This window comes from Onychostruthus taczanowskii, unplaced genomic scaffold (genome assembly GCF_017590055.1).
Source record: "Onychostruthus taczanowskii isolate IOZ18803 unplaced genomic scaffold, ASM1759005v1 scaffold21, whole genome shotgun sequence".
NCBI classification, from domain to species: Eukaryota; Metazoa; Chordata; class Aves; order Passeriformes; family Passeridae; genus Onychostruthus; species Onychostruthus taczanowskii.
The window spans coordinates 3279582-3305897 of record NW_024499351.1 but is presented as its reverse complement, the minus strand read 5'-3'; the positions used below and the strand labels follow the sequence as shown (position 1 = coordinate 3305897).

Below are 26316 nucleotides of genomic sequence, written 5' to 3'. Positions count from 1 at the left end.
TTGAGAGTTCATTATTCATTTATGCACTTAAAATTGCAAGGTTCTGAGAATTTTTCAGAGTGATGCAAGCTTAAGAAATGTGAGCTTTGAAGCGATTGGATAAGCAGATTGGGTTGTTGCTGCTAAAGAGTAGCAGCTGGGAACTGCCAAAAATGAAATTGTGAAATGTACCTTAGCTCATAAAGGTAACACTTTTGTTCCTGTCACTGTTTTCTCTCAAGTTTTATTTACAGATTGCAATGTTTTTACAGTGAGAGCTCTTACTGTTTTCTCTGGTTTCTCATACATGTGAGGTTTTGCTTTTCTCCTTCAAATAACAAGATTAATTTGTTAGTTTTCCAAATGTGGCACAATCTATTCTCTGCCTTACCTAGTTTTAAAAACTCACTATATTTATTTCTAGCACTTTTTATTATCTATCTGACATACTGCAAGCTCTATTATGGAGATCATAACATGGAACAGAAAATGTGAATGGTCTCACATATTACAGATGGGACAATTGAGTTAAGTTTATAGTAATCTAGTTATCCTTTAGGTTTTTATTATGTCTACATCAGAGTTGGTGAGATGATTTGGGGGAATACATACATACCTAGTAAATTATATTATCAGTCTGTGCTCTGACCTCATGGCTTCTTTTGTCCTCCAAATTCGGGAAAAGGACTTTGCAGTAAAACTGGTTTTATCTTTGGTCATTCTTTCTTATTAAGCAGTTTAGCAAACTGCTCTTTGTTGTTTCTGCTGGGTCTGTATGTCTCATTCTGTCTTGGGTGACTTTTTTTTCTGGGAGACACCGCAGGTGAGTAATTAGTGTTTGCGTCTGCATGTAGAGATCTATGATTAAACCAACTACTTAATCATACCTTCAAGATCATGTAAGTTAGATTTTTGCTGGAAGCTGAGCAAGTGTAATGGAGTTCAGATAGGGAATGCTATGGGATTGATGTATACGAATATATATCATATAATCCCTTCTCTAAGTGTACAGACTTCATAATTGCTTTTCAGTCCTGAACACTTGAAATTCAAAACATGAAAATTTTAAAAAGTGGTTTTATCCTGTTTGAGTAGGTGCACTTTTTATTGTTATGTTTCCCTTTAAAAAAGCCAAATGGTGTATTAAAGGCTGAATCCTCTTATAAATTACACTCTTGATTCCTTTTTCTCTCTGGTAGAGGCTTTGGCAACAGGAGCCATCACTAATGTTGGTTTTGCTTTGTGCTTCATTGGTTTAGGGCTTCCCTGTGAAATCCTAGAATAGTTACTTGACTGTGATGGCCTTAAGCCATTAATATCTCACATTGGAGGAGACCAGTGGACAGTGAAGGATTTAAATAAAGCGTAGCAGAAGTTACTGGCCAACCGCCAGCCAGGGGACAAGTGGCTTCCCTTAAAATGACTGATGAAGCTTGAACAGAGACATGACTGGATTAGGTGGTGACTAAGGAGTAAACTGTGGGCTTTTCCTAAGACTTGGACAGTCTTTCTTGCCTCCTATGTCCAGAAAGGTGATGTGGTAGAACCTGATGTACATGCAAGAGGGGAGAGTCTTCTAAAGAATCACCACTTAAAATAAGTTGGTGGTGTTTTGTTTTTGTTTGGTTTTTTTGTTTGTTTGTTTTTAAAATAAGATTTTCTTTTTTTTTTTATTGTGGCAAAGGGAATTATAACACTCGACATACTTGAAAGAAGCAATGCCAGAATGCTGTAACAGCTTTAACCTGACTTGATCTCTACTGTAATCCCAAATCCACCAATCCCCTTTGCCTTGGTTCATTATCTCTGATGTCTGCAATTTAAATATGTTGAATTAGGTATTAATCTTTTTCTAAGTTCCTTCAGTACTGAAGGTCACAGAGTATTTTATTTAGTGGCAGGATTAAAAGTCTAGGTTGCTTTTTAACACATTTAAAACTTGAAATCTTCTTTCCAAGGTAAGTTAAAAGAAGCTGGTTTTGGTTTTGTGGTATTATGATTTTTTTTTTCCTGACATGCTCTCTTTTCTCTCTATAAAATGCTTACAGCCTTCCTTGATGTTTGCTGTTGATTAGTATTCAGGTGAGGTATTGAGTTAGAATATTAACAAGAGCTGTAAGACGTGTCTTTTGTACTTTTATGGTTTCTCTTAAAGATCATACATAAAAGCTGAGCACTGATAAAAGTTCAGTTGTTTATCAGATTTCTGGTAACCTTTGCAATAAATGTATCTGCATGTATCCACAAAAAGTTACTATAAAATTTCAAGGGATGATGATTTGCAGATGTAGGGGAGAAAGTAGTTTCTGTATCTAAATGAAAGTTTCCAAACTTAAAGGTGGAATGGAGCAATATGTTGACTGGCCTGCTTCACTGGTTTTAAACTGCTGGTTGGAATTTTAACAGAGGTGCTAGGGAGTTGTGGATGTATTATGCTAGATAGTTGTGGTCTCTTTGAAATTGTGCCTGGCAGTGAATGGAAATTGCCTCTACCTATTTAAAGGAAACCTTAAATTGGTTGCACAGCAATGTGTGAACTAAATGTAAGATTTCTTTTTAATCCCAAATGAATAGCAAGGTAAAGTCCCCTCTGAAACTCCTTTATCCTCAGCTAAACATCCCCAGCTGCCTCAGCTGCTTCTCATGGGACCTAGGTTCCAAACCTTCTGTGGACTTGCTCCAGAACCTCAATGTCCTTTTTGAAGTGAGGGACCCAGAACTGGATATAGGTTTTGAGGTGTCACCAGTGCCAAGTACGGGGAAAGAATGAGCTTCCTGGTTCTGCTGGCCACACTATTCCTGATCCAGCCAGCATGTCATTGGCCTTCTTGGCCACCTGGGCACACACTGGCTCATGATCAGCTGCTGTCAGTCAACACCACGATGTCATGTTCCACTGGGACACTTTCCAGCTACTTTTCCCCCAGCCTGTGGTGCTGTCTGGGCTTCTGACCCCAGGGCAGGACCTGGCACTTCACCTTGTTGAACTCGTACCACTGGCCTTGGCCCACTGATCCAGCCTGTCCAGATCCCTCCTGCAGAGCCTTCCTACCCTCCAGCAGAACACAACTCCCATAGTGTCATCTGCAAAATGACTGAGAGTACCCTCGATCCTCTTGTCCAGATCATTGACAAAAGTATTAAATATGACCTGCCCCAAAACTGATCCCCCTGGGGAGCTGACCGGCCTCCAGCTGAATGCAACGCCACTCACCACCGCTCTTGGCTTGGCCATCCAGGAAATTCTTTTACCCAGTGAAATCCTGGCCCACCTGAGCCATGCACAGACAGTTCCTCCAAGAGAATGCTGTGGGACACAAGTGTCAAAGGCTTTCCTAAAGTGTGGTAGATGACATCCACAACCTTGCCTTCATCTGCCCGGTGGGACACGTTGCAATAGAAGGAGATGAGGTTGGTCAAGCAGGGCCTGCCTTGCAAGAACCCCGGCTGACTGGGACTGACAGAGACACTGCTTGCTCTTGTTGTCCTGCATGCGCTGTGTGATTGCACCCGAGATAATCTAAATACCAACATCTAAGGTCAGTTCATAAATTTCACAGCTTGGTTTTGTAGCTATATCTTCAGGAAAAAATAACTCTAATATATTGCTGCAATATGCATCTTGTTGCTGGTTGACTAAAGAATTAAAGAAAAAGTGTTGGATACTCCTCTGTAAGAATACTGTTCATTCTTTTGCATACAGACCATTGAAAGATTGATTTGGTTAAGAAATACCAAAACAGATTTCTTTCATGAGTTGTGCCATTCCGTGAGTTCAATATATGTTGCTGGCTCTAGCTATTAGAGATGTGTTCATAATAGTAGTTACTGATTTTGATGGCAAGTTTTACTCGGAGAAGTGCAACTCCTACATACCAATGGAATGCCTAAGTCCTTTACTGTCAAACTTCTTGTCTGTGCTACTTACCTGTTACCAACATTATTGCTGCTTCTCTGTTTTCCTGTCTTTTCCTTCCTTATTTATTTACTTTACTTTAATCCATGACTTTTCTGTATAACCTGTGAGAATTTGTTGCTCGTTTGTACCCTCTTTAATTCTTTCTGTTGCACATGTGGATGACTGTAGGCACATACCACAGGGTAGCAAGATGCCCACATTTGACAGTCCAGTGCCAGAAAATATGTTGGATTTTTGGATAACCAAGGTAATAGCTATGAAATGTCATGGGCTTTGGTTACAACAATGAATGAAACATAAGAAGAGCTGAGGTGGTGAAAATTGTAGTGTAGTCCTCAATGCTCAATGAATTGTCATTTGAGCTGGATTCAGCTTGGAAGTCTTGGATCTTAAACCACTGTCATAGTGTCCTAGCTTCAGGATAACTGGACTTGTTGGTGGCCTGAAAACAAAATGCAAGATTGGCAACTGTAGTCTAGCTCACTGCTAGGAGACGTTTAATTTTTGGTCTTACTGAATGTGAGGTGGGTGTCACCTCACATGAATTTTTATGTATTTCTTTAATTCCTTCCTTAGGACATGACCTTAGAAGACAAGCTGAGAATTTGGGGTCAGCAGTGAAAGTGTCACTGCTGATAAGTTTCTTGAACTTCCACAAGTCTTCTTATTCAATGTCTTCTAATTTCTTGGCTTCACTTAATTTTTGCATTGCAAAATCTAATGCAACATTAGTATAAATGTAAGAATCTCAGAGGTGGATTTATTTTCTTTGAGTAGAAGTCTTGTGTTGGAGAACTGCTAATTCAAGGAGGAACTATTTAGGAGAGTTGCACTCTGCCTGGAATACTTTCAAGCAACTTAGTAGCTTAAAACAATACAGAAGTCACCAAGTTGCTTTAAATGGTATTTTCTAAATTTTGGCAGTTAGTCTGCGCTATTACCAGTTCTTCAGTTAAGGCTTGATTTCAGGTGACCCTGTTTGGATATTCAAATTTTAGGCAGATTTGTTCACTACCTGCAAGAAAAAGCCTAAAAGGTGACTTAATTACTCCAAGTCAAAACACAAATGCCAAATTCCCTGGTGATCTATAACATTTCCTTTACAAGTTTCCTTTTGCAATGTATAAATTGGATATTCCTGTTAAATAGAAGATAATCAGTGATGGATTTTTCTTGGTTCATAGACTCCTCTTGGACTGACCACAATGTTACTGTGTTGAGTAGTTTGTTCAAGGGTTTTTGAGGGTTTTTTATTTCTTCTCATAGAATTTAACTAAAAAGGCCAAATAGAAGTATGTTAATAGTCTTTCTGAACAGGGTCGATTAAAGTATTTTTCTTGCTGCTTTTTTGCACTGAAATCTTGTTCTTGCTTTTCTTGTTTTAAGCCATATTTTTTGTGATGTCTGCAGAAACTTTGTGTACATCTTTCATCTGCACTCTGGTAAACTCCTTTTAATGTTTAATTCTCTAAGTTCCTTATAAAAATGTATAAATTACAATAGGTGAGATCTTGCATATTTTTGTGACCAACATTTAATTCAGAAATTCAAATATTAAAGTGGCTTAAAGCTTCCTGGGCTTTGTGTGAAACTTATTTTAAACCACTGTAGATGTGTCTGTGTGGCATGTTCTATTCATGCAGGAGTTTTTAGAGCCTTGAAAACACATACCATCATTTTTACTTTGACTACTTGCCTGCTGTTTTTTGATGAGGAATACGAACCTCTGACAGCCAAAGCCCTAGTAACTTGTTAAACAGTGATCATAAAAAAACCACCCAACCAAATCAAACTTCTTTTCACCAAGCAGTTCTTCACTGTTAAAGCTTTATGAAAGTGACAATACATGGAAAATGAGCTCGAAGGAGGAGGAAGAATTCTCTGCAACAGGTAATTGTCATCAAAATTAATTTTGGTGGTATGGAGAAGAAAGAGAAAAGACAGAGAAGCAGTTTCTGTGTTTGTGGAACAGGGAGAAGGGTCTTATGTGTAGGCTCTTCGTAAATGTCAACTGCCAGCTGCTTCCATCTTTAATACTCCTATTCTTTTAAGTTGTGGTAGGGGATGAGGCATTATGCATGAGGCATTATCTGGTCCCCAGCTGACATGGTTTGGACTCTTTCACTTGCCCGCTGAAGTTTCTTGCTTTTGCTAACAGTGGTAATTAGGAGTGTAGAGGGAACAGGAGCAGATGAAAGAAGCACAACATACAGTGTGTTGCCAGCACCCCAGGAGGTGGCTTTGCATCAACAACACAAATGCAGGAACATCTAGTGCAGAGCTGGAACAGCCGGTGCTGTAACAAGGTGGTTTGCATGTTTAAGGCAATTTACAAGGATGAACATCTTACATTGATTTTGTATGCTGCTACAGAAGATAGCAAATCTTGGACAACTACTCCTGTACATGTACTAAACAGATCAGGAGACCACTCTTGCCCCTTGTTAAATTAACTGCCTGGCTGTGGAAAGAACCTAATGTTTTAGACTGTCCAGGGATTAATTTTCATTTGTAGTGACTCGTACACCGCCCACCCTCTTTGGAGAAGTAAATTTGAGATTAGTCCTAGGATGAAATTGTGGCCTGCTGACATTTAAACACATTTTCTGCCTTTATAAAAGCAGAAAACTAATTAAGGGCTGATGCTCTAATTTAACTCTCTGAACTATTTACAAAAATATGCACACCATGCAGAAAAGTTATGCATAATTAGACCTAGAAACAATGTTCTACTAATATATGCTGAAGAACTGCTTTGCAGTATGATGTCTGTGTACAAGCTGTTTTGTATAAACAAATGCAGATAAAAATTAAAATTCTCTTACTAATTTTGCTAATTGCTAATTTCCTTTTTTATTTTCTATCTACAGATCTTCATGTCTTTCACTAAAAGGAAACTTGTCAAGATAATTGCCTCAACTATTGTACCTTGGAGCAGCATGTACAAAACTGATCTTAAGATGAAAGAGTGATTAGTATTTGAAATAGCTGACAGGGAAAAAATCAGGAAATACATTTTTTTTAAAATATAGTTTACAGAAGATATGACTAAAGTCCGCTAAGAGGTTATTCTTACCTAGTAAAAAGGCACAGCTGCTGAAAGGAAAAAGAATACTTAGAAAATTGCAAGATCCATTTTTGTTCTTAAAGAAACACATTACTTGTCGTGTCAGCTCCTTTAGTGATGTGTTTTGACTTTTCTCTAGGAAACTGGCATTTCTGCAGTATTCAGAATTGGGTCAACCTTCTGTTAGCAGATTTTGGACTTTTGTCTGTAATTATTTCTGTCAACAAGTCATGATTTTGTGCCTGTTTAACTAGGAATTAACTCATAGCCTTTTAACAACATTTAAGAAAATTTCAAGACTGTTCTGAAAGGATGAGGGTATTCAAAGTATTTGTAGTATTTCAGCTTCTTTTTCTACTGGTGCAGCTTGAGAGAGAGAGCAGAGTTCCAGCAGCCTGGTAGTGATACCCAGATGCAGCTGGGGAAGGCATGTTTTACAGTGGGTATAGGGGCCAAGTAAATCTCTTGTGGAGTGTTGACTCTGTAAAAGTTGCATTTCTTCAACAAACCATGTGCCATTGGTATCTAAATGTGCTGATGTAGTGTATACAAGCAGATACTCTGCCTTTTTGTGAGGTATGCTAAGTATATATCTGGCAGGAAACACTAATATTATAATGAGGTTTTTAAATTGACAGTCTTATGTTGTGTCAGAACCTTGTTACTCTACAGATGCGTTTGTATAATGAACTTTTCTATTGGAGATGAAATTACATCTTTGGAGTTTTACACTGACTTTGGTCTTTATAGATTAGTGTAATTTAAAACTACAAACTGTTATTTTGATGAATAAGGTGTATAATTATAATGACCTTTTTCAGTAACTCAAATTTTCTGTTAGTGCACTCAATCACAAAGAATATTTTTCAGCATTCTTTAGAATGCTACCTCATCTGTTGTTAAAATCAGGTAATTCTTTGCATTAAAACTGTATAGATGAAAATGTGTATCCAGTTTCTTTCCCTTTTCTTAGAGGGTTTACTTGATACTTGATGTTGTCTCATAGCTGTGCTTTGCTCCTGGCTTTTTTTTTGAGCACATGAATGTGGATATAGCTCTAGACCCTCCATTTCACTTACTACTTGCCTTCTAGACCCTCAATTTCACTTACTACCTGCCTATTAAACAATCCTTCCTTCTTAAGCAAGAAGAGTATTCAGCCTGCTTAGTGCTTGTGTTTCAGGGTTTATCTCCTGTCTATAAAGCATATACACATTCTCATTGTATTTGGGGACAAGTAAGCAACCTTCTTGTACTGCTGCTTGTGGAATATGATAAAAAATACCTGCTTCTGAGACCAAATAATTCCTGTTAATGTCTGAAGATCAAGGCTTTCGTATAGAGCACTATTTTTGTGTTTGTCCGAGTCACAGCAGTGCAAACAGGAATTTTGGCATGAGTAATTCAGTTGTTTATTTGTACTGAAAAACACCCTCCCTACCAACATCCTTTGAAATCTTACAAGAATTTTGGATTCTCCTGTGAATATGAATATTCAGCGCATCAATAGCAGGTAACTGCTTTTTAAAATACTTTACTTAAATACTATATGGAAAGTGTTGAATAATCTTGTAATTTTTACATTGTCATTTACTACATTTTTCTGCCTTTTTAGATGTCCAAGATCCAGTCCTGGATAGGTAAGTATTCTGAACACTTTTATTTTAGCAGTAACTGTATCAAAGAAAAATTAAGCTGAAGTTTATTCACTTTTTTGTCTGATTTCCAAATATTTTTTAGGCTACTCCATTTAGATAACTTACTTATGACTTAGCATGTGCATCTAAATGCATAGTAAGGCTCCTTATAAACATTACACTTACTCAATTCATGAAGTGAAAACAGTTACTCCCCATTTTTTTTTGTTTTGTCCTGCTCAGTTTTCAGAAGCATTTTGTGTCTTTTGGCAGATTGGTTTTGGTGGCCTGTACCAGAAATTAATTTTCTCCCAAGACCAGAACAAGGATGTAAAGGCCCACAACAGTAGTAGTTAAGATTGTATATTTGTGTGCATGTACATAAATGCACTGGTTTTAATTCAACTTTCTCCTTTAATTTGCAGCCTTCCAGTCTGGTGTTTTTCTTGCCTCTTCATGACCTCGTGTCTTGAGCAGCCTAGCTGGATCCCCTGGTTCCTGTTTCTTCTTGTTTCAAAATTCTGCTTTCTCCCATTTTAGATTCCCTACCCTTTTATATTCATATGCATACACTAGCCTTTTGCTACCTGTTTTGGTCTTCGCTGTTTATCCTGAGACTTTGGTTTGGTCCCATGCAGTATTTTCCATGTGGCACTGCTCTCCTGGATTCCCTGCCACAGTGCAGTTGGTTTGTCTGAAGAACATCCCTGATGTACTTCTGAGGTTTTAATGGCCTGATGGTCCTCATCTACCTTTCTGTTCTGCTTCTTTGTCTTGCTCTAAGTACACATTGGAGAAGACATTAAGGCTGTATTTTTGCTGCCCTACTTAGAAAGCAAATGCATGAACATTTTTTAAAGAACCAAGAGAGTCTGTGGATTGTGGGGGATGATAAGCAAAGTGAAAAGTTCCTGAGATAAAAAATGCAAACAACTCCTCTCAACAACAACAACACATCTCCTCTTGGACATGTTTAGATTCATGAGATGTTTGTTCTTCTCCTTTCTGCTCTAATTAGGAAATGCAGTCACATTTTAGCTTCTAGGCTAAATGTAGTTCTTCCTTTTTTTCCCCCTTCTGTCAAGTAATCTCTCTGTTCAATTTTGTATCATTTTGACGAGCCTTTCTTTGCAAGTGCTCAGCTGTGAAATCCCGTATGCTCTACACCATAAGAGAATTGCTGCTGAATAGAGTATCTTAGATTCATCTGAAATATGTTTTGTTTTCTGGTGTAATACACTCCCTTAAAAACATTTGTTTTGAATGTGGTTATGAATCTCTTCAGTTATCTGGCTGCTCCTTTGCTAATGGATTCAAAAAAGTCATTAAGCATGTGCGTATTGTGATCTCTGGCTCAAAGTGAGGCATTTGGGGGAAAATACCAAGTTTAAGTGTATTTTGGCGTTCCTACTGCAGTAGTTCATGCTGATTTCCATAAGTGCAAATTTACATTGTTGGTGCCATCAAAGTTTTAAGTTTTTGTGCTATTACTGTGTTGTTGTGTAGCAAGGATTTAAAGTCTTAGTTTGACTTCCCGTTCAGTTACAAAGCAGGAACATACTAACATAGTACATTACAAAAATATTTAAATGTAAAGCTATTATGTCTGAGTTTCTGGTCATGTAAAATTCTTCTTTTGCATAATTCTTGCTGCGTGAATCCTTTTTCGGGGGAACGGGCAGGTGGTTCAGGGAAGAAAACAGTTTTCTTATGCAAATTGAATAAGATTTGTCGTCGGAGTTTATAAGGACATGTCTGTTTCTGTTTATGAAATAAAATGGTAAAGCAGGTTTTGCGAAGTTTTGAAATTAAATGTTTTTAACTTGAAAAGTAGCATTTCCTCAATATATAAGCAGTGAGTTTGTTTTTCTGAGTTTAGAATACGGGATTCAATTTCTTGTCATAATTATGTGAACTGACATTTTCATGGAAATTGTCATTTAAGGAGACCTCTTAATGGTTTTATATTTCTTTGTATGTTTTGGCAACATAGATGTATTCAAATAAAACACTGTCTATGATTGTTGGGTCTGAAATATATATTTTTAAATAACAATGTATCTTGTATTTCCTGAGATTTTTACAGTGCTGAAATTTAAATAGTTGCTTAAAGCTAATCTAGGAGTAACTGCAACTTTGTTCTTTTTTTCTTGTTGTGTTTCAGGGAAATGAGGCAAGCTACCCTTTGGAAATGTGCTCGCACTGTAAGTTTTTTTTAATTGCTACACTGTATTGTTACAGAAGTCAGTTTTGTTTGGAAATTGATATGTACAGTTTCCATGTATGATATGCAGTTTATATACTAACTAAAAGAATAAAATTAAAAGGTTAAAAATTACCTTTGGAAATAATACAGCTTTTGCTTTTAGATTGTAAAATCAAAAATCAGTCCATCTTTAAAATAAAAATCACTTAAAGGTTTGAGGGTTTTCTTTGAGTCTTCCATTAGAATATTAAAAAAAACCTTAAAATAGTCTTGATGTCTCTAGGGTGAAGTGTAGTTCAACCAGTGGGGCTTTTCCATCAATCCTGGTGCCAGTTCCTCAGGGCTGTGGAGCAGTCATGGTGCAGTCTGTGCTGTGTTAGGAGTGAAGTATATTGCTTAAACTGGCTTTGTGCCTTCAGAGGAAGGGAGAGGTTGAGACTAAATGAGCTCTTTTTTCCCTTGTGTATGTTTGCAGCCAAGCAGTTAGGTGAGAACCCACTTGGTGTTACTTGCTTTTGGCCACATGAGAATAAAACTTGTTGCTCCATCTCATGGGATTAGTCTACCCTGTAAAAATGGCAAAGTATTTTTTGCTTAAAGCTGACCAAAGAAAGGGTTGTCTTGTGAAATGTCCTTGTGGTGTTGTGCTAAGTGTACCTATTCTTAATTGCTTTTTCTATTCAATGATTTTCTTCAGCCCTAAAGTGCGTGTAGACATGTGTTTGTGTCTTCTGAACCACTTGATAAAATTCCTTGTCTTGGGTGAATTGGATCTTGTTTTTAAACAGGGTAACCCTTCAAGAGAGGGACTGTGTTCTAGATTCCTTTCACAGAGCTTGTCATGCGCTTGTGATGGCCTATGGCTCTTGAAACTCAAACTGTAATAGAAGATAAATGGTTATGGAGAAATCTTTGTCTAAATATGTTTTTTCAGAGAAATGAGATTTCAGCTGGGAATTTGCAAGTCCTCTGTGCCTAATAGGAACATCTACATGGATTCCAATTTGAGTCATAAGTTTGCAAACACTTGGGAATATCATCCACAGCAGTGCATAGCTGTGTAATGCTCTCAGTGTATTTTGTTAAATGCAAATACATGGTTGGAGTTTTGTACTTGATGAAGACTTCAGTAGTGTTTTCCTGAATCATATATATATATCTCCATCTTACATTAATGCTCCATTGGTCAGTGTTTTGTTATGGATAGACTGGTTTCTGAAGAACTATTTTTTTTTTTAGCTAGTCATGTCAGAGTTGTAAGCAGTGTGTTGCCATCCTTGACTGCTGATTCTAGGACAAACTATATTCATTGGTAGCAGTGGGCAACCTGAAGGTTTATTATTGAGCTTCTTTGCCCATTTTTATTGCAGAGAAATTGATGATTTTTTTGCATAGTATTCTGTGGTTAAATTATATGTTGAGGCTGTTGTTGTTTAAATATGAAGTTTTGCAAGACTAAAGGTTGTTTTGCTCTGCTGGCCTTTCTCACAGCAGAAGGTTGGCTGTATCCCTGGGCAGCATGTCTCAGCACACCAGGAAAATAGAGTTATCACTGTCCCTTTGCTTGGATGGGCCCAGCCACTGCAATGATAGTGCTGTGCTTAAAGATCCTGAGTGCCTCAGTATTCTGAAAGCCAGGGGTTTTGGACACTGGTGTGCACAGCTGCATGACTGGAAGCAAGCTTGCCAAGTAGATGTTCACATTGTTCTTGAAGTGTTAAATGTTCCTGCTGCTTCCCAGAAATTGTCACTGACAGGTCTAAAGTTTTCAAGGCAAGGCCAGACAGTGTCTTTGAGGATCATCTGATATGGTGTCTTGGTTAGAAAAGACGGCTGTCTGCTAAGGAGGGCAGGAGCCTCCCCTGACCTGGAAACTGTAAATCCCTCCCCCCTCCGAAATGTTATAAATTTGAAATTAAGGGGGGTTCTCAGGCAAAGATATGGGAGCAGGAATAACAGTTCTTTATTAGGGAAGACAATAAAAAATAAATGCAGTAATACAAAGCAACACTGACAGAGTCAGAACACGTACTGACACCCTGTTGGTCAGGGTGTTGGTAGCAGTCCAACTGCAGTGTCAGGTGTGGTTCTGTTTTAGCAGTGATCCTGGAGAAGGGTGTAGTCTTCTTCTGAAGATCCAGTGGAAAAGTCAGCTGTTCCTCTGGGAATCCAGTGGAAAGGTGTCCCAAAAATTTCAGATTATATCCAGTTAGGAATGCTTGGCTCCTCCCTCTGGGCGGAGCATCTCCCAATGGGATGCTGTAATTTCTATCAGTCATGCAGTGACACTCAATAGCTCATTAACAGCAGATGTCTCCCTGGAGGGAGGATTGGTTTGTGGAAGAGATAAACTGCCTAATTAACAGAAGATAACTGCCACACCTCTAACAGATGGCAAATAGAATACACACATTGCCCTGCAATCTAGGACATACGGATTTTGAATTTTCACCTTTTTGGAGATTGCCAGTTAGTAATAATGTATTAGTGCTGTTTGCATGGAGGCATTGGGTCATTACCTCTGCTTGGTGCTACAGTTCCTACTTTGGTGTCTCATAAGAATGATTTTTTTGTTAAAGTAGGCAGTTACATGAAGCAAATTCAGGATACCACAGAGAGGATGTACACCATTAGATAGTCTAGCATATTCTTTTAACCTCTCATTTTAGAACCTTAGTTCTTCTGAGTGGGTGAATTAGTGTTGTTGGATTCCTTAAAGTGGTTTGGTTTTCTTTCTCAGCTGTACTGTGCCAGAAATTAATGAAAACCTACCATTGCTTTCCGTGGTGAAAATTTGATGTCAGTAGAATCTGTCAAATTGTCCATAAGAAAATTTTATTCTAGCAAAAAAATGTGGAGAAGACTATTTTGTAATAGAGTAAAGAATGGTTTATAGTACAGTATTTTTAATATAAACACTCTACAAAAGAGTGTTTGGATTTTAGGATAAGAAGACTAGTATCTCTTTCCTAACTTAGGAAATTGTAATTGACACATCTGAAGTCATGAAAAGGATTAGGCCAGCTGTGTGTAAGCATATACAAGACGAGTGGTTGAATGTGTTCTCAAGGGTATCATCTTTTTGAAATCTGATCTCCAAAACTGAAATGGCTGACGTGGTTGCTACTCTGAAACGTTATATTCGTGAATCAGATGAGGCTGTAGGTAGAGGTGCAAGTTTTGCTGAAGGTCTGTTTTATTTTGAGAACTCTGCAATACATTCTTCTGGGGGAAAATTAGTCTGGAAACTTTTCAAATTCATTTCAGAACATGTTTGATTTGCAAATTTTCTCCTAATACCTTTGCAATATTCTTGTCTATAATGATTTCATGTTTGAAAAGTTGTGGAAATGGGGCTCTCTGTGACCATGCTCTGATCTGGCTTTTGTTTGTTAAATCTTTGAGCCAGTATTCTAAGAGTATCTGAAAAGCCAGCCTTTTACATACAGGGGTAAACATTTAGATTTCAGAAGTGCTCAGCACCTAATTGCTGAGAGATGTACAGCTTTTCTAAGCTCTGTACCCTTTGCAGATGCCGGTGTGTATACTGTGCTCTGCAGCAATGGATGCACCTTGCTTCTTAATGCATATGCATTATCCTGTTAAAGCATCACTGAATGTAGTGGATTTCAGAAATCTGTAGTTTTAGGGCATTCTTTACTTTTGGCTCTCAGTTTAATAAAAAGTTAGCTATGTACCTTTATGTTAACTGTAAAAAATATAATTTTTTTTTTCCTGAAATTACTGTTTTCAGCATAAAGCACACTGAAATTGGCTTCTAATAAAGCATTTTGAGTTTCCACTTGAATAGTTTTTACAGTCTTATCTGAGCATCAGTTACATGCATAACAGTTTGAAACAGAATTGTTTTAAAATCTAAGGGATCATCCTCTACTGCTGTGTTGAGGGGCAGAAGTGAGGGACTCAGCAGTGTGGATCAGCATATTAGAAAGTGAGCAACTGGGAGATAAGACTCCTGCATTAAAATGGGAGTGAGGCAAAGCATTTGCATGTAGTTTCTTGGAAGCATTTTAACATGATTCATCATATTTTTAGATGTATGCAGATGAATTCAAGAGATGAAGCAGGTGTTGGCCCTAAGAATTTTAATACTTGGCTAGAAGAGGAGTCTTTTGAAAGTACTGATAGTTCTTTAACAAAAAAATCCTTAGTACCAGAACTACTTAACACCTGCCTTATGTTAATTACAAGGGGAACAAAATTCAGAATGGATTATGAAATAAACATAAATAATTCCAAGTGTTTTGAAACAGTACAGAATTTGGTGTTTGTGCAGGGCTGCCAATAAAGCATTTTAAAGAAAAGCACTTAGCAGTTATTATTTCCAGCCAGTTAGTAAGTTTGTGAGCTCAGGCATCAGTGCCAAGGTGAGGGGATCCTGTCTGGTTCTGCTGGAAAGCATGGGAAGCACAGAGCCCCCTGTCAGCTGGGGAGCTCAGCACAAAAAAGGTTAATTTGGATCTGAATGCTCAGGGTTGCTGGGAGTGTGGTGATGAGTCACAGGCAAGCTCTGCCTCAGACGGTGTAAACAAAGCTCACTCCTGATTTTCCTTAGTGGTGGTATCACCCTTTTTACACTACTATGGACTTGGACTTCCTAGGAGTTCCTAGTGTTTTTATTTGGCCTGGTCTCCTGAGCTGGTCTTAAATTCTGTCTGCTACTGCCACCATCAGTCCTTTCAGCTCAGCTTTCCCTTAAGCTGAATTATCTTGTACCTTGTGTTTCCAGCAGAACTTTGGAGAGTTTGTGTGGGCACAAAGTCATATTTTTTGTTCAGCCACTAAGAATTAATTTCAGTGCTCTGTTCTTCAGTGAGACCTGTGTGGAATTTTAAGAAAGTCTGTTGATAAGGAGAAGGAAAATACAAGCATTGTTAAATAGGGCAGCATCCATCTTAGATGGGAACTGTTGTATATGTGCATTCTGGGAGATAATGTCAACAAAAAATGAATAAGATTTTATTGAAATCTGCTGTTATACGTAAATGTATGCTGTTTCCCTTTAAAAAATCCAAAGAAGAGCCAAGAAACAAACATTAAGCTCCAGAAGACTTGCATAGTTTTTAAGTAAATTCAGCATAGGCAGGGAGAGTCATCAGAAAGGAAGACTGTGAACTGAAGGAAGAATTGACAGAAGGTATGCCAATCTAAGGCATATTATACTATGATGTATTCATCCCTTATTTTATATTTGTATTCTTATTTCTTAAAGCTGTTCTATGAAGACAAAGATACTACTGAAATACAAATTTTTTTCAAGTGTATAAGCTTTTTAAAATTCAGCTTGTGGAAAGGATTTAATGGTAGGTGAGGTGCCTGCAGTATATTTAAGGAAAAATAATGAAATTCTGATATTAGATTCTCATACAGTCAGTTATGAACATGATCTCATGTTTCTCCACATATGTTCATTAGGAACAGAGGTTTATATGCTGATGAACTATTAAAGACAATTTTCTTACCCCTGCATTTACTTCGCTTTTTCATTATTTCCTGCTCCAAGTACTGTCATTCATGCTGTATCAATTGCCAGAAACAAAACAGAGGAAGAGTTTGCTATTTGGTCAGCTTTTGGCAGAGATGCTGATTTTTTCAGTACTGTTTTTTGACTTGTTTTGACTCCTGTTAAGAAAAGAACTTCTTCCAGATCTCCAGTGCAGGCACACGCCTTGCTTGAATGTTTCAAGGTTTGGAATGAGAAATTTTAATCCCATTTCCAGTAGAAATTGCTGCCAGTTATTTGTACCTGGACTGTGCACTGAAGTTGAGCTGTTATGAACTATGAAATGGGACATGTGTATATGTGGAGAAAGAGTAATTAATATTTTTCAAATATCCTTAATTTCATAATTGCGGCAGCTGTTGCTTTGTTACAGTTCAGCAAAACATGAACATTGTTGAGAAATACTCTTACATCCCTTTGCAACCTCCTCCCCTTCCTGTGATCTGATTCTTACCTTTATCATCCATAATCTTGACCTCTTTGTCTAGCATCTTTAAAACAAAACAAAAAAAAATTCTTCTCTTACACTTGCTAGTTTTGGAATTTAAGGACCTTGTTAACTGCAGATGTGCGTCTAGTTAATCCAACAGTGGTTCTTGTGCCCAGCAGGTGATGGCAGAGCAGCATTGCTTGTTGAAATTCCTTGATAAAACACCTTTCTGACAACAGTTTGTTTTCTTAGCACGTCTGTGCAATGGCAGAGACGGTCTTGTCTGGTCTTTTGTGCCAGCTTATGCCAATTTAAGCTATGTAGCCGTGAGTTACCACGTATTAATTACCACATATACAAGTGAGTGACTTGTATATGTGGTAATTAACTCCACTTCATAGCAGAACATTGACAGAACTCTGGGTGTCACTTGCAATATTTGCTCTTATATTTGTGAGGAAAAATGGCATGGACTTGAGCTCCCAAACCAGGAAATGGAGCTGAAGTAATGAAATAAGACTTTCTTTAATGTGACCTCTGGGTTGTGAGAAAATGGTGTTACCTGATGATCAGAGGTCTGTAGTCCTGCTTCAGGCAGCTCCGTGTTTCTATCCTAATTTGTGAAAATGTCATTGCTGTGTTTTGGTACTTGGGAGTTCCTTACATGTTACTTAGAAATGTTACAGAACTTGCAGTTCATTAACTCATTAGTTTTTGTGGCAAGGGAGAAGAGATCCAGCCATGTTAATGCTTCTTATAATTTTTCTCCACTGTGATTTTGTGAAGCTGGAGAACTATGAAGTTTTTCAGGTTGTTTGGGAGGCTTTAGAACTGACCAAAATGGAAAGATTAGTCTTTCTATTAATACTGAGAGTGTGATTCCACTGATCTGGTAAGAAGCTGACAGTGCATTATATACGCCATAGACAATATAATTAGTTTGCTGTTTAGTTGTTTTAAAGTGAAGTAATACAGGTATAAATTATGTTGATTCCTGTACTTATTTTACAAGGGGAAATGTGCTTACATAGGTAGTGTGGTAAGTCACCCTTAACATTTCTATGCTTTTTCAAATGCTTGTGCTGTGAGGCTTTTTTGAGGGTGTGAACTCTTTCTATGGGAGTTGCAAGTAGAGCATGCACTAAAATGAAGTTCCCACATTTGCAGCTTGCCAAGGTGCTGTCTGCATTAAAATGGGCTGGGCCCCGTAATTTTCAGGACTGGGAGTGAGGATGAGTAGAAGCAAAAGAGTTTCTGTGCGCAGAAGCAAAAGCTGGCAAATACCTTTCAGTGTATTGGTGAGAAGCAGCATTTTGTGCTGATGGAACTCGTAATGTTGCCCATGGAGCTCTGCTTTGCCATTCCTCTTTAACACTGTGTTCTTCTAGTCCCGTGATGATGATCTACATCCAGGTTACTGTATGGTGCTCTGTCTCCTGTGTCATCTGGAGGGGTTCGTGGGTAGCTGTGCAATGTGCTGCTGCCACTGCTGTGCTGTTGTACTGTTCAGGGCACACCTCCAGTTGTGGCCAAGGATTCTGCTCAAACTTAGGGTAAAAAGAATATTTCAGTGCAGTTGAGAGGTTAATTATGTGAAATACCACACTACTTATTAGAAACCAAGGAAAGCGAATCATGTTCAGTCTCACTTTTGTAGCCCTAGAGGCAGAATCGGGTCTGTCACTTTCTGGCACAGCAAAGAGAAGATTTTTCTGGGACTGCAGACTGGTTTTTGCCCTTAGCCTCTGCAGTTGCAAGCAGTAACTGAAACTGCAAAATGTCAGAAAATCATCTTGTGCCTTTGGACTTCTGTCAGGCTCTCTTTCATTGTGAAACAGTACAGTCCTGAGGACTCTCTATTTGCGTCTCACTGGTTTTTAGACAGGGATATCAAGGAACTGAAGTGGCAGTTGGTTACTGTTGGTAGATGATCAGGTCTTTTGAGTTGGTTACAATTTCTAAACATCAAGCTCTGCAGGTTGGCTGACCTTATGTATTGGAAAGACTCATAGCTATTCGATTTTATGCTGCACTTTTACAAAAGCCTAAGAAGGTACTGATGTAATGTGAAGGTATGTGCCTTGTAGAAGATATTACGCAATTTCTGTTACTGTTGGAGCAAACACAGTGCTAAATGGAGCTTAGAAATATTGCTCATGTTAAGGAGAGGGTTGGTAGGGAGAGTTTGCAGCCTTAGGTTCTGCAAGGAATGTTTGCTGTGGTTTGCTCTGTGCTGGGCTCCTTCTAGGCTTCCTAAGAACCTCAGTTGCTCCTTTGTAGCTAAAAAGGGTGAGCAACATGTGAACAGACTCGGATCTCATAAATGAGGCTGCTGACAGGATGTTTTCAGGTTGTTATGGAGAAATTTTTCAAGCTTTTCAGCAGTTGCCCAGTACATGATTGCTTTTGTTTTTATGGATTCACAGGTTTAGTCTATTCTTGGCATAATCAGATGTGTAAAATGGGGTACTAGGTATATGCTTTAATTGAGATTCCTTATAAATTTGAACACATCAGATGAAGAGGTGCTGCAGAACCTGAATTCACTTTAATTTCTCTGACAAATAAAAAGCTGTGTGCAAGTTGTGGCTACAGGTGTACCTGTCTGAGATGGAGTGGAAAAATGACCTTAGGCCTGTCAGAGGGATGTTTTGAGTAGGTGAGAGATAACTGTTTACCAGTAAGACTGTTAACCTGCTTACCTTGACTTATATCCCAGGAGATCTCGTGTTGGCTGTGCTGAAGAAGCACTAGTTTTGCGAATAAGGTGAATATAATTGTCTCTCTGGCATATTATGTTAGTCCAGTGTAAACATAATGCTGTCTCCTTCAGAGAACACTTGGTCTCTTCCTCAGATTCTTCATATCTGGTATTTGTAAGAGCTGACTAAGAACTAGCTAAGCATCCTCAATCCTTCAAAATGTTGTGTCAGCATGTGGTATTCAGTGAGTCACAAGGCTAATAACTGTATTATGGCAGGTGCAGGGAGGAAAAAAGGTAAGTCTTATTTAAAATAAAATTGTGTTTGTCTTCAGAATTTCATGTTATCTATATAGGTGTTTAATAGTTAAAATAAAGTAGGAGAAAAATTTGTAGGAAAGCAATGAAATGTGCCTTGTGTTTAACTGCAAAGGGTTTACTGAAGCCTTTCTGAGAATAAGTCTGGGGTTGTTTTTCATTTCAGTTGATGCTGATGAGATAAAAAGACTAGGAAAGAGATTTAAGAAGCTTGATTTGGACAACTCTGGTTCTCTGAGCGTGGAAGAGTTCATGTCTTTACCTGAATTGCAACAGAACCCGTTAGTACAGCGAGTAATAGATATATTTGACACAGATGGCAATGGAGAAGTGGATTTTAAAGGTAAGGCACAGTGTTCTGTGACAGGTGGTGGTACTTCAGAATTCCTAGAGTTTTAGAATTCCAGTTTTTCTTCATCTAAGAGAGGAGAGGTGAAGAAGACGTGTTAAAATAAGGTGCTAAATCCTAGTGGAACTAAATACCGGTAAAACTAGTTTCTCTGTATTAGGGCACTTCTGAGTGAAATGGTTAAAAGACCAGATTGTTTAGTAGTAGCTTTTAAGGTCTGGCTGGCTGAGGACTACTCATTAAATATCTCTTAAAGTATACCAATTTAGACTCTTAATTTTGATGCTGAGGAGAGACTGAAGAAAGTGTGGTAGGCTAAGTGGTGTGTTTCTGCATAAGTTGTATTTGTCCAAATGAAATCTCTTCTTTCAAGTATTTAGAAAATAGGAAGGAGCCCAGGTTTTTCTCTTGATACTTCTTTTATGGGGTTATTTTTAGGTAGATCTTAGATTGACACTTGAAACAAAAAAAAAAGAAAATCCAAACAACACAGAAGATTTGATTTAGTACATTTCTCAAAATTTTAGATAAATTTTAAATATTCATGATTAAAAGGGCCATGATTAAAATCTTTCTCACTAGTTCATCTTAAAACAGTGTCTGAAATTATAATGTTTGTAACTTCTGTTCAAGGTAAAACTTAGTATTTCTTATGACTAGAGAAGGTTACTCTTGCATTTTTTTTTTAATTGGAGAAAGTACTTAAATCTTATTATACTGACAGACTGACACTTTAAATAAGATATTAATATGCAAGAATTGGTAACCTCGGCAAAGCCCATTAAATGTCTATAGGGATAGCTACAGTATAACCAGAATGTTGAGTTTTGATCAGAAGCAGTAATTGTTGCATGGAACTATTCAAAATTCCCTTGTAAAAAATAGATAGTCATGAGCAATGATCATCATGTTGTCTGTGACATTGAGCTGTGATTAATACATCAGGAGTTGTTCCTCTTGGAAGGAAACAGGAAGTTGGCAAAAACAATTTTCTTTTATAGAAAAATATTATTATAGTATTTCTTCAAAAGCAGTTTTCAGTTTCAGTGTAATTCTTTACATTGAGAAACCAGTATTGAGAGGAGTTGTACAATTAGAATCTCAACTGGAGTAGCTTTAGTAAAGATCTTAGAGTTTTCTGTCAAGGTCTTGTGAAGGTCCAAAACAAAATTACTTAAATTCTGGTGTGACATAGTCTGTTTAGTGATGCTGCATTGGATTTGGGGTTCCTCCCACTGAAGAACATTAAATATTAAACTACACAGACATTTAGGTGTCACAAGGTAGGCAATATTTTAAAGACTAGACAGCTTTTACAATTTCTAAAATTTTCTGAATGTTGACTTCTTTGTTTATTAAAAAATGTGCTTTGTTATACATGTTTTCCTTGCATTGTTTAGAATTTATAGAAGGAGTCTCCCAGTTCAGTGTCAAAGGAGATAAAGAACAGAAGTTGAGGTGTAAGTATTTTGATTTTCCTTAACAAAAATTTTCTCATCCTCAAAAATACACTTTTGTAGGTTAAGATTAAGAAATTTGCAAATTCAAATTGTTGTAAAGAGAGGAAAATAATGAAAGTAGATTGTAAGCTTTTTGCACATTTTGTCCTTTATTTGTTGTGAAGATTGTTAGCACTTTTTTCTGCAGGGAAGGTTGGAGGAGGTTGGTTGATTTCTGAAGAATTTCAGTTGCTTTCTGTTTTTTTATAGAAACTAAATTCATTTAAGAATGGCTTGCTATATAGTTCTGTAAACTTAGAGGGCCTGAGAATAATACTGAATTATTTGCTCTTACAGTAGGGAAAGCATTAAATTCTTGTTTCAGAACTGCATCTCCAGACTCTAGCTTTATGAGTAGAAGAGTTCAGTTACGGATGTAGCTTCCAATAACTAAGACTGAAATATTTAAAAATAAATTCAGTCTTGACGCCAAGTTGTTTGCAGCAAAGTAACCAGATGGGATTTTAAGTCATCTGTTTCCTGGAAGGTTGTATTTTTTTTGCTGGCTGGGTGCTTTACTTGTGGGGAAGATTTTCTTTTTTGGTGTTCACAGAATGCTTTTACTGCTGCTGCTAGAACAATTTCAGGTGTTTTCTAAAGTGAGTATATATTGTTTTCAACAACAATTGCTATCAAATGGTTGGTTTTTTTTTTTTTTTTTTACTTCTGCAGTTGCATTTCGCATTTATGATATGGACAAAGATGGCTATATCTCAAATGGAGAGCTCTTCCAGGTGCTGAAGATGATGGTTGGGAACAATCTCAAAGACACTCAGTTACAGCAAATTGTAGATAAAACCATAATTAATGCAGATAAGGATGGTGATGGAAGAATATCCTTTGAAGAATTTTGTGCTGTAAGTAACTTCTAAAGAAAAATTGAGTCATTTACAGAGAGAGAAAAAAATATCTCTCAAGTGCTGCTCTGGAAAAAGAGTAAACAGTTAAAAGATGCATTTTTAGGAACTTAGAGGCTTACTGAACAGAATGCTTATAATGTAGCATTTAACACTTGAAGGGGTTGATTTCATCCCATGGGATATATTTGTTTAATTAGTTGACAGCAAGTTTTAAATTCTTTCCTCAAAAAAAGTAGATGACACATTGAATCTTGATCCTTTGAAAGTTGCAATAATGAGTGTTTACTCATTGATTTTAAATGGTACATTAAGGAAGATACACTTGATAGCATGGTTTGGGCATTGCTTTTTTCCCCTAATCTTCAAATTTACAACTTCAGTTCAAACATAACTTGTTCAACTTAAAAAAATATTTGAGTTCTAAAAAAAAGAGGGGGAGGGAGGGTGGTGGAAATCTGCCATGCTGCCAATTACTAAAGTGAAAAGGTACTATTGTTTGCATTTTGGGGATTTTTTTTTAAGTTTAATTATTTTTGTGACATCATGTAAAAAACATTTTGTCTGCAAAGAAGTTAGAGCTACAGCCTGCAAATGCCTGGATTAAATACTGCATTACTTGTTTATTTCTTGTACTGGGCTGTCATCTTCCAGCCATCCATCAAATGTGATGTTGCCTCTTCTTTTGTCTTTGGGCTTCTTGCCCAGGCTTCTTTCCGTGTGCTACTGATGGATTTTCCTCTTCTTTACTTTTATTTTCTTGAGTTTTTGTTGACCTCATGGCAGGACACTTTTCAGTTCTACAACATGTTATTCTTCATTCTTGCATTTTACCCTCTCTGAATCTGGTGCCGTGTATCTACAAAAATGCTTTTTAATTTGTTGTCTTTGGCACATACCATTTGGCCTTTGAATTTTGTTCCTGCATTATAAAATGTTCCTCTGACATGGCACCTTTCCTTTTCCTGTGAACACTGGTAATTCTTTCCTGGGTGTATGTTCTGTCAGAAATCCTGCTGCTGTTTCTGAAGTACTTTCCTTTTCCTGGGAAGGTTCCCAGTTTTACAGGGTGTTTCGGAAGTCACCATTTTATTTAACATGCACAAACATACTACAAGGTCATAGTATGAGATGGAGAGGAATGCCAGAATGGTGTTATTTGCACTGGTTTTCAGGCCCTTGAGTGTGTAAATTGTGCTAATTGTACTGAACTACCTTGGTTTGTACATAATTAATTTCATCTCTCACAGTACTTGTAAAATGTAAATCAGTTTGGAGAGGCCAGGGAAATACTGTCTTTATGATTGACCGCAGTGCATCTATTGAATGTTTTCTTTGCACTTTGCTAATTTTCATTTCTCATCTTTCTGAACCTTATTTTTCTCCCAGGTTGTAGGAGGCCTAGATATCCACAAAAAGATGGTCGTAGATGTGTGACTCTGTAGGGCACCACCCAACACTTTTGCTTTCTTCTCCATCTCTGAAGATCTGCTCCAGACGTCCAGCAATGCTCTCTGTGTATTTAAATGGAAGTATTTTTCTCTGTGAAGCCACATTTTCCAACATGAGCCTCATGAAGCCAACTAAGTGTTATTGAACTTTTATTCTCTCAATAACTCAGTGTAGCACTTTAAAGTCTGAAGGACAGCAAAGATGGAAAGAGCATATCAATGTGGCGGAGAAAGGGAAGGGGTTGGCTTTTTAATTTATTTTTCTTCATCTTTTATAACAAGGAAATATCTATCTATATATATATATGTGTGTGTGTATTTATATATAGATATATATGTAGCTTTCTATATGTAGTAGCTAGGTGGGCTTTAATTTAATATACTTGACTCAGAAACAAAACTAGAGTACAAAGTGCCAAGCAGAATATTAACAGTTCAATATGTGGATATACATCCTTACTTTTATTTCACACAGTTTTATATATATAGTAGAAGAATGTAAAGTTTTAACTGGGTCTTAGGTCAACTCTTTTCCTTTTCCTGTGACTGTTCAGATGTTTCTATATATTGAATGGCTGACAAAGCATTGCTTCTTATTAAATCACCTTAATTACTTTTTTTTTGTAACACGGGAGACTAAGTTTATTTATACCTGTTAATATATTACCAGGGACTGTGTCTCTTTGCTAAATAACTTAGTACAGTTCTACTTAATATGAGAATATAGTTTAATGCTACTGCCAAGAACTAGTCCTCGTGTGCATATAGTGACTGCGGAATGCTTTGATGGCTGTTAGATTCCGTCACCCAGGAATTGGGAGCAGCTACAGCTGTCCTGAAGCCAAGACAACTCTGCTGTTCTGGGTTCAATTTAGATACAGCTGCTTAAGGTGGTAGATGCATATATGATTTTCTCTTGTGCTTAGCTTAATGAAATTAGGATCAACATAACTGTGCAGGATTCCCATCTACTTATTTTATACAGTACTTAGATTATAAAATATTCTTGCCACTTAAATTCTGTTGTTTCACCCATGATAGTTTTCCCCCTTGCATTTAAAAATACTACAGGTAGCTAAATAACTGGTAATATTTTATATATATATGTATATATGATTCATACAGGGGGGGAATCTTGTTAACCTATGCCATAGAGGAGGAAAACTTCACACTATCTAAATTTATACCTCTTGCAGTTCTCCAGTCCTTTTCCTGGAGAATTTTTTTCTTTTCTAGATTTGTCCATATCATAATTTGTAATGGAAGGTAACTTGATCTGTTTGTGTGATATAAAAGTAGCGAGCCATGTTTTACAACTTTATATCATCCCTTCCCTTTTCTGCAGTGGTACTATTGGCTGGAAGAAAAACATTTGCTAGATTTTTTAGGACAGTACATCTTTCCTGTATAGTAGTTTTTCTATTTAAAAAAAAAATTGTTTTATAATGAGCAGTGGAAAGTGCAGGTTGTCTGAACCTCTTCAATCGAGCACCTGTCTGCCATAGCTGTTCCTTCAACTGAGTGCTGCACATCATGGGCTCTGTCTGTGAGAGAGAAATCCAGGTGCTTAGTGTCCTTGCATGACATGAAGTTTTGCATGTAGATCGATTTGAAATGTTCCTCTTGTTTACATAATTTGCATAATTAAAAAGATAATGTTGCCAAACTTTGGTAAATGTTAATGTTCAAAACAAAAATCTCCACTACATGTAACTTTTTTCTTCTTCTGGATCAGTACGTGGTTTATAATCCCAGCCAGTGGTTGTATCTGTTCCAGTGTCAACTGCCATGTGCTCTGCTTCAGGGGGGGAATTAGTCTTTTGTGAATTTTTTGTACATAAGTATTTGTTACAAACATTTTAGCAAATGCTTTCAGTTTTTCTTGCTTGTGCATATCTTGGCTGGCATTATAGAATTTAGTGCTAATGTTATTTCCTTAGGGGGACTGGAAGGGGAGGGATGAGGTTTTTTTTCAGTTTGTGTGGGGAAAAATGATTTATGTTGAATGTTTAGTTTTTCCTCTGCATGCTACATCATATATTGTGGGAACTATAAGAACCTTCATACTGTATGAATACAAAATAAAATATTTGAACCTTAGCTGGCATGCTCAGCACCTTTCCTGTTCACCTTAAAGCAGCTCTGCACCTTGCTCTGAAGAAAACTTGTTCATATTTTTTGTCCACTCCTTGATTATTAAGATTTACTGAAAAACTCCACAGGGTGTAGTCTGCTGAAAACGTCCAGGGCTCATTTCAGCATTTCAAGACATGTTGAGGTTGTTTAATGGCACATCTGGTTCTCTTTGCTGAACGTTCCAAGTGGATAACATACTTCATTTGAAATCCCTGTGGAAAGTGGTTTTAAAAAACAAACCAA

The 26316-nt window shown here is 37.3% G+C and overlaps 1 protein-coding gene and 2 long non-coding RNA genes across 4 annotated transcripts in view; all 3 read left to right on the top strand.

The window, feature by feature from the left end:
- The window catches only part of PPP3R1 (protein phosphatase 3 regulatory subunit B, alpha), a 38882-nt gene extending 12845 nt beyond the window's left edge, over window positions 1-26037 (top strand). For both annotated transcript variants that reach the window (XM_041404137.1, XM_041404139.1), the window contains exons 2-6: window positions 10767-10806; window positions 19948-20124; window positions 21531-21590; window positions 22302-22486; window positions 23876-26037. In XM_041404137.1, the coding sequence (XP_041260071.1) occupies window positions 10767-10806; window positions 19948-20124; window positions 21531-21590; window positions 22302-22486; window positions 23876-23923 (510 nt within the window). In that variant the 3' untranslated portion in view covers window positions 23924-26037. The remainder of the gene's footprint in view (window positions 1-10766; window positions 10807-19947; window positions 20125-21530; window positions 21591-22301; window positions 22487-23875) is intronic.
- On the top strand, window positions 732-7908 carry LOC121335738. The gene is made up of 2 exons (XR_005952631.1): window positions 732-5788; window positions 6769-7908. It is a non-coding gene; the product is annotated as an uncharacterized LOC121335738 (long non-coding RNA).
- On the top strand, window positions 7939-10716 carry LOC121335737. The gene is made up of 3 exons (XR_005952630.1): window positions 7939-8478; window positions 8581-8605; window positions 9028-10716. It is a non-coding gene; the product is annotated as an uncharacterized LOC121335737 (long non-coding RNA).
- Window positions 26038-26316: the final 279 nt, after the last annotated feature.